The following is an 8,550-nucleotide window of genomic DNA, read 5'->3' as shown; positions in this document are numbered from 1 at the left end:
TGCTCAAGACTTTGGTCTGAAATTTATGAGACAAACTGAGGAATATTCACACACTTTCTGTTTCATTCGGCATTACATGAATATACCACAAATTGTAGCAGGTCGATAGCCTGTCAATCCTTTACGCGATTTGATTTGAATGGTAAAAGTGCATAATATGCATTTAGTACTGGTTAAAGGTTGTTAGTATGTACTTACACAAGAGAATGGTCTATTGCGACACTCATTTTACAAACACAAGGAAAAACTATCAATCTCAATAAAAATGTCAAGTAAGAGCGATTTAAGCAGTTTAAAACATAGAAAATATTCTTATGAATGAACTTCAGTAACCAAAAAATAAACTGATTGTAGGATAAAATGAAGTATTATAATTTCATTTAGAACATTATGGTTTGATATCTTACGCCTAAATAGCATTTAATTGCATCATAATACAATCCATTTCTCGGGTTTTAACGAGTTCTCAGAGTTTATTTCCGGGAAATAAACCTGTCTGAATGCGATGACCCAGATTATATTCTTAACTACAAAGTACATGTAGATATTATCGGTCCTCGGCCTTACATGTATTTATTTGATTCATTACGCGTTCATTTAGAAACTATTTGCAGATTATGCTTTTTATATTGCGTTCTGTAACTCGCCGATATTGAAATAATTGCTTTTTGACAATTTTAATCGCGTTATATTATGCAAAACGCAGCTTATGCGAACTATATTAACCGCATAACAAAGATTGAAATCACCTAACAGCGCTACTTTTAGCTAGCTAATTAATATGCAGAACGCAGTCCGAAGCAATTGAAGCAGATTGCTTACATGGTATATTGGACGTAACTGTAAATGTAAATAAGGTGGTTGACCAACGCAGTTCTAACTGCGCTAGGGTTGATACGCCCGTGCGCGCATTAATTCGCCGAAAGTTAAAAATGTTATGTCGATCTGACGATGCAATTTCCGAGATACGGTTATAAAAGTCTGCAGGCCTAGCGGCCTACAGCCTAAACAAATAGCATTTGATCAATATATGGCAAAATACGGAGTAACAATATTCTTAAACAAAGTCAAATATCAAATTTTAACTTCAATTAAGTACATTAAAATATACAAACCGGTGAAACTTAACAAATTGTTTGTATCTTTAACAATAAATTATTTATTAAGAACTAATTAAAAACTTAAAGCGTATGTCCTTAATATACAATGAATGCGTACTTTATATATTTAATGTTCTATAAGTCACATAACACTGACAATAAAAGGTGCACAGCATAGAAATACATCTCATAAAACAGATTCCGGGAGCACATCCTATCATCCCGGCCATCATTTGCCGTTGCCGGTTCTCTTGCCGCTTGAACCACACCAACCTGGGATTGTACAGGCCCTAAGAGAGAAAACAACATATGAGAATACAAACAGGGGTTAAAAGAAGTCTGAATGTTCAATCAGGTTTAACATGATATCCTATTTTAATTTAAAGTTAACCTGAGTGGCTGTACGCTGTTCTTAAAATCGTGGTAGGAATCAAGATTGAAGTTTTAAAATATATTTTTTCCTTGGAATTTCTTTACCGAATGACTTAATACAAACATAACAATAAAAAATACATCACTTTAACAAAATATGCATACTTACACCCGGTTAGTAATTTAACCTTTCATTGGGTACAATTATATACTGCATATCGGGGTAAGACTTTCTAACGAAAATAACGTTAAGCTTATCAAATTCCAAATAATTGTGTAGATTAATAACTATTCTGAAGAAGAGATAAAGTTGCTCCTCAGATGGCGTTGAAGCTTTGGTAAACGATAACGAAAATGTATGAAAATTATTCAAATTCTATACAGTATGCTACATTTCATAAGTTCGTCCGTCAAAAGGTGAGTTTTTGGAGGAGATTTTGTGTGGACATTCCCCCTGTACAATCCGTGGCGAAAAGACAATCGTGCGGCTGAGTACTCAAGAACTAGTTAACCCCAAGTGAACTCATTATTTATGCAAAAAGCTACAGAAACATGCTCAGTAGCAAAACGTTTAAACATAAACCCGGTTTAGTGGCAATGGGCAAACGCCAAAGACATAGAACACAAAATCACAAACAAGAAACATAGAACAGCACAAAACTCTACAAACAGCACAGTGCATAAATAAATACTACGTATATATAAAAATAATTGGTATGTTTATCAAGAATTGTTAGGTACCGCCTTGGAACGGTCAGTAAAATGTAAATTTACTGGGGGTTTAAACCAGTTTATGTGCACAAACCTCACCCTTATCCCAACAATCCTTAATAAAGATAAAACGCAATAGGTAAATTTTATCAAAGTATGTTGCGCGTGAACTCCAACAGTAAGTAAATATAAGTTTTGATGTATACTCCATCTGTGATGCTGTATTGTTTCGAAGTGTGCCTCTCTTTGAGTGTATATTAGACCTTAACCGTGTGCCTAAAACAGGACTTTTGCTATTTATACTACAGGGCTAGTTGTTGTAGTTTCCTTTGTATTGATTAACACAAGTTGTAATTGACATTTAATAAAAATAAATTAACCCAGTTTAAATCGTACGTTATCGGAATTTAAGGTCAGAACGGTACAATTTGCCAGAATATTCCATTTTCACGTTGTACTATGTTGTAAGGATAACGATGAAAATTGTTTTATTAATTTCCGGTCAAGAAAACTATAACGGCATTATAAGACTTAGTGAAGTAAGTTTGTGTCAAAGTATGTATTTGGTACTATTATGTATCACCTTTTTGGTCTGTGTTTAACCGTCAGTTGCTGCCGATCTCGAACCACCTTTCGGATGTCACTTTGGTCGGCAGATACGGCGTCCAGGACCTCACCAAAGCGCAACCTCTCCTGTAACAGTCGTTTCCGATTCCATTTTGTTATGCGTACCAGGTTTTCCGCGTCCGCCGCCTCGGTGGCTTTACTGTATTCCAGTAAGTCGGCCAGCTCATCTGCTATCTGCATTGCCAATGCTTCTCCCCGCTCATACGGAATACCAGCTGAAACAATACTCATTTTAAATATCCAGTCAGAAAGCTGGACAGCCGGAAGAGTTTTCCGGTTTGAAGATAATTTTCCTGGCCATAAAACACTTCTGGCCGAAGGAATATTTTTTCCGGCCGTACTTTTTTTCTCGACTAAGAAATGTGTTTTGTTGTTCAAACCAACTTATATAGGTTACCAAACTGAGAACAACTCATCAACTAGATTTAACCATTTCCAAAGCTGGTCAAAATTCCTCAAAAAAACAATAATAATAATAAATGGTGTGCTGTAGGGGACAATTACACCTGTCACCCAATATGGTCACCATTATGGGAAAACTCGTTAACTCGTTTTAACCATTTCAAACGTTCAAAACTCCATAAAAGTCATCGGCGTCATCTAGAAATTTTACATTTTGATGAAATTCATGGTTCATTATGTGTCCTTATGTACCTTTTTAATTTATGCCAATTACGTGAACTGAACGGAACAATATCTCCATAAAATTATTCTTTATGTATATCGGTAATTTCAAACAAACGAGGCGAGCTCAAACGTTGCACATGAAGTTCAAACGATGTCGTACATTGTTGTACAATCTCGCAAGAAGAAATGAGTCGTAACTCGGCACAAATGTTGTAGCAACTGGTTCGGTACCTGCCTTTTGTTGCAATGCATGGCCATGAATATGTTGCTTCTTTACGGAGAACAGTCGAATATGTATATAAATCTATGGCATGATGTGTAGCAAGTATTCCTAACCGATGTGTAAAAAGTTAAATAGGACGGCAGTATGGAAGGTCGAGCGATCTTAAATCCATGTTTGTGAAATAGTAAGTGCATGTACAACAAACGCTAAACAACAAGTCTGCAACAAGTTTCACATTGTATCAAGGTTATACGTATATGTAAATAAATCATAGAATGATGAAAAGAGCCCACACTGTAACTGTGATCTGCTACACTGCTGCTGCCAACCATAAGTAGACAACAATGAAAGTAAACATGCATAACCAGTTAGACAATTCAAGACCTGCTAATCCTTTATTACACAATTACATCAAGTAAACGAAATTCCAATAAAAAAATATAACGCTCAAATACAACACATTGGTTTTTCATTAGAACGATTAAACATAGTTAAAATAATTCATAATTCTAATAAATCACATGTCTGCATTACAAAAGAAAACCGGTTCTACTGAAAACAAAAGGTGCAATTCACTAAATCTAGAGAGAGACCCCTTGTACCATAATATAAATTATTTTCATACACAATTTGTTCGGGTTGCATACCCCCAGGTTCTTTGGATGACATTTCGTCCATCCATTAAACTTCTACTACAATAAAGCCTAAATGCCACACCAGAAATCAAACTCCACACTAAACAAATTCGTACTCATACTTCAAGTTCACAGGAAAAAAATGTATCCAAAATTTCCATAATACTTACAACTCCATAATTTAAACCGTTTATCGCCTACTTTAAACGCGTCTATGCGTAACCAAATATAATCATAATTATTAAAAAAAAAAACATTTAAAGATAAAATTAGGACTTTACTCGTTTAAAACACTTGTACACTGTAAAAACCTTGGTCTGAATGAAATATCTTTGTAATGCAGTACAAAATAAAGTTGTTGTTAAATGCTTCTGGTGTTGTTATTGCAGTCTGGTTTCTAACCTTTGGACGGGTCAAGTGTCATTCATACTAGCTCTTAGGGTATGTAGTGTTGATGTTTAACAGAGGTATTGGTTGCTGACTTTCTTCTAAAGCACCTTACACATATACATACATTCTTGTCAACGTTCACTCATTCCAGGCCGATACTACTGTTGATACAGCTACATCATGGTTCTGTATTGTTCTATAATCGTAAGTGTCTCTATATGTGGTTGTACTACGAATGATTAAAACATCATTCACGACAATGTTATCTCCACTTCTGACCTTAAAGTTTAAAGTTGTACGGATCCAGTGCCGAGGTCCATCTCGTAGCATATATTGCTGATGTAAGTATGATGTTTAAGGAAGTATTGTCTACTAAACCTTTTATGGCTTATCCTTAAAAAACTGACGTCCAACTACAATGCAAGAAATTATAATGTATACGCCGGTTAGTTCTTCTCTTGATTAGTACGGGATCTTCTTGCGTATGCGATGACGCGTTAACGGCTGTGCAGCCCTTGATATGATACGGCACCAAGGCCATTGATGGAAGCATCTATGTGTATTTCGAAAGAGGAGTTGAAGTTATTGCTTATTGCTCTGTGCCAAAATGAAGTACTAGGTGGCATGCATCCTACACTATACAAACAAAAATTATGGGGCCGTGTCAACACACATATTGCAATGCTCTGAGGCCAATTTAAGTACCAGATGTCCCGGTTTTCATATCCTATACAGTATCCTGGACCCGTGTCAACACACATAATGCAATGCTTCGATGCTAACGCAAGTACGAGATGCTGATTTAAGGCAGCGCCCCTCTTTAAATCCACCTAACGGTCTTGGTCGACATCTCAGAGAAATACGCGAAATCGCTTATCTCAGTCAGACAGCTCTTCATAGGCTGCATTTTAGCTTGACCGGTGTGACTTAAAAATACATCTTTGGGGAAGTGGTGTTGACATCAAATCAGTACGTTTGAAGCCAAAATGCTGTGAAAACGAAACAGTGATTAAAGGAATCTGCAACGTAAACATTTTGTAAAGCACCCTTTATAGTGCCTTTTAAAGTCACCCTACGATGTTTCATGGGCTCGTACAGTGACTAGTTTTAGGTGGTGTATTTTATTTTACGATGGGGATCAAACCTGCGTCTTTTGCGTTCAAAGTCAACATTCATAACACAAGACCAGGAATCCGGCTGTGTTTATAACACTGTCACACGGTAACCCCGTTTAACGCCCACATATTTTACCATTTCAATAGTACAGATCATAAAAAAATAACTATAATTACAATTCCACGTCCGCCAATGTAAGTGCTTAAATATATAATTAAGATATTTCTCTTTAAATACGTCTAAATACTTGGTATTGTAGTAATGCATAATTAATAACTCACAAAGACCACGGAATTCCAGAATAAAGAACATGATCATAAACACTACCGATATTTGTAACCGCACCATCCTCGGTTGTTCAGCAGAAAAACAAGAGCATCAGTAGGATAGTTGCTATACATACGGAATAAACGCAAACGCCTTAACCACGGTGTCGAAACGTACACCGGATTTCGCGAAATAAGTGTGTAAACTACAATGACTCCTCATTCAATCTTTCATTTTAATGTACATGTCTAATTAGTGAACACATTAGGAAAGGGACCTTTGGTGCAATATCTATATCCAAGCACTATTGATAGTTTCTACTGTTCAAAATATTGGTCCGTTGCGAGGACTGAAAACAAAGTCACGAGCAATATTGTGTTCAGTCTCTCTTAAAGATTTTTGGACAGTTTGTCCCGACCCGATTAGATCAGCGGAGCGGTTTACTAATGGACAGGGTTAAGTATTGTGGTATTGCGCTGCACATGATTCTAAAAGCATGTTTTAATGGCGACGCTATTTAAACAAGTCAAAATTGGTACCTTCAAAACATGTTGCAAGGATGCGTTTGGAAGCCATGGATGGTATGAACAGAACAAGCATATGCATATGCAAAAACTAACAAATATAATATTCTGGGTTACATCTCTGATATTTGTTCAGCAGAAACGAGAATACAACACTTCTCAGCACTACACTAGACTCCATAATTGCACTACACTACACTAAACTACATTACACTACACTGCATTGTGCCACGCTATACTTCACCACGCTACACTGAACTACATTACACTGCTCTGCAATACGGTACATAACACTTCACTTCAATAAATAACACCACACGCTACATTTCACTAAACTACATTACACTGCACTGCACCACACTACACTACACCACACTACACTGCACTGCACCACACTAAACTGCACTTCATTGCACCACACTACACTGCACCACACTACACTGCATTGCACCACACTACACTGCACTTCACCACACTACATTGCACCACACTATACTGCACATCACTACACTGCACCACACTACACTGCATTGCACCACACCACACTGCACCACCCTGCACTGCACTGCACCTCACTACACTGCACTGCACCACACTACACTGCACTGCACCATGCTACACTACACTGCACCACACTACACTGCACCACACTGCACTGCACCACACTACACATCACTGCACGGCACTGCACTGCACCACACTGCACTGCACCACACTACACTGCACTGCACCACACTACACTGCACCACACTACACTGCACCACACTGCACTGCACTGCACTGCACCACACTACACTGCACCACACTACACTGCACTGCACCACAGTACACTGCACCGCGCTACACTACATTTCACTGGCCTGTACCACCTACACAGCACCTCACTACATCAAACTGCAATGCGCCACGCTAAACATCACTAAACCACATTATACTGCACAATGCTACACGTCAATGCACCGCATTACATTTCGCTACAGTTCACTGCACCTCACTACACTGCACCAAACTATCAAAAACGTTATTATACTGCACCACGATATACTACACTGCATCACACTACGCATGTCTACATTACAATGAACCAAAATATACCACACTGCACCAAACCACACTAAACTGTAATAAACTGCACTACCATATACTTCGCTGCACCACACTACACTTAGCTACATTAAAATGCACCACGATATACTCGATTGCACCAAACAACACTAGACTACTTTACATTGCACTACAACATGCTAAATTACACAAAATACATAAAACTGTACTGCACCAAGCAACCTACACTCAACTATATTACACTACACAGCACAACGCATCACGACACTACACTACACTACACTACACCTACACTACACCTACACTACACTACACTACACTACACTACATAACACTGCACCACATCAAGTTACCTTTCACAAATTTACATCAAATTGCACTGCACCACGCAACACCACACTAAACTATATAACACTACACTGCACCATGCTGTACTTTCAACACAATACTACACTTCACCACGCTATATTACACGCAATTACATCAAACTGCACTGCACCACGCAACACTTATCTTATCTACATAACACTTCACTGCACAACGCTACACTACACTACACTACACTACACTACATTGCACCACGATGCATCATGCTGCACTGCTCTACACCACAATACATTTCACCACGCTTCACTACACTATCCTACACCACGTTTTGCTATAATATACCACACTATAATGCCACCACCCTATAATGCTCCACGTTTTTCCTACAACACTTTAAGGCACACTTTAGATCGCCGTTTCATATTTTCTATCTAACTAGAAGTAGTTTGTCCGGAGACCCGGCTTCTGACAATGTACAGAAAGAATAAAATTTGAATTCGTGACCTGCATTTGTAGAAGATGAAGATATCAAATGCATTACAAACACGATATAAAGCGGGCTTAAA

General features: G+C 37.8%; 1 protein-coding gene across 1 annotated transcript; it reads right to left on the bottom strand.

The window, feature by feature from the left end:
• Positions 1-1,270: 1,270 nt before the first annotated feature.
• On the bottom strand, positions 1,271-6,155 carry LOC128231269 (uncharacterized). Its single transcript, XM_052943865.1, has 3 exons — positions 6,083-6,155; positions 2,767-3,025; positions 1,271-1,390 (listed from the first exon to the last, which is right to left on the bottom strand). The coding sequence occupies exons 1-3, from the start codon at positions 6,147-6,149 to the stop codon at positions 1,330-1,332; spliced, it is 387 nt and encodes a 128-aa protein (XP_052799825.1). The 5' UTR covers positions 6,150-6,155; the 3' UTR covers positions 1,271-1,329.
• Positions 6,156-8,550: the final 2,395 nt, after the last annotated feature.

Source organism: Mya arenaria, chromosome 4, assembly GCF_026914265.1.
Source record: "Mya arenaria isolate MELC-2E11 chromosome 4, ASM2691426v1".
Lineage (NCBI taxonomy): Eukaryota > Metazoa > Mollusca > Bivalvia > Myida > Myidae > Mya > Mya arenaria.
Note: the sequence above shows the minus strand (reverse complement) of the source record. Positions and strands in the feature narration are given on the sequence as shown.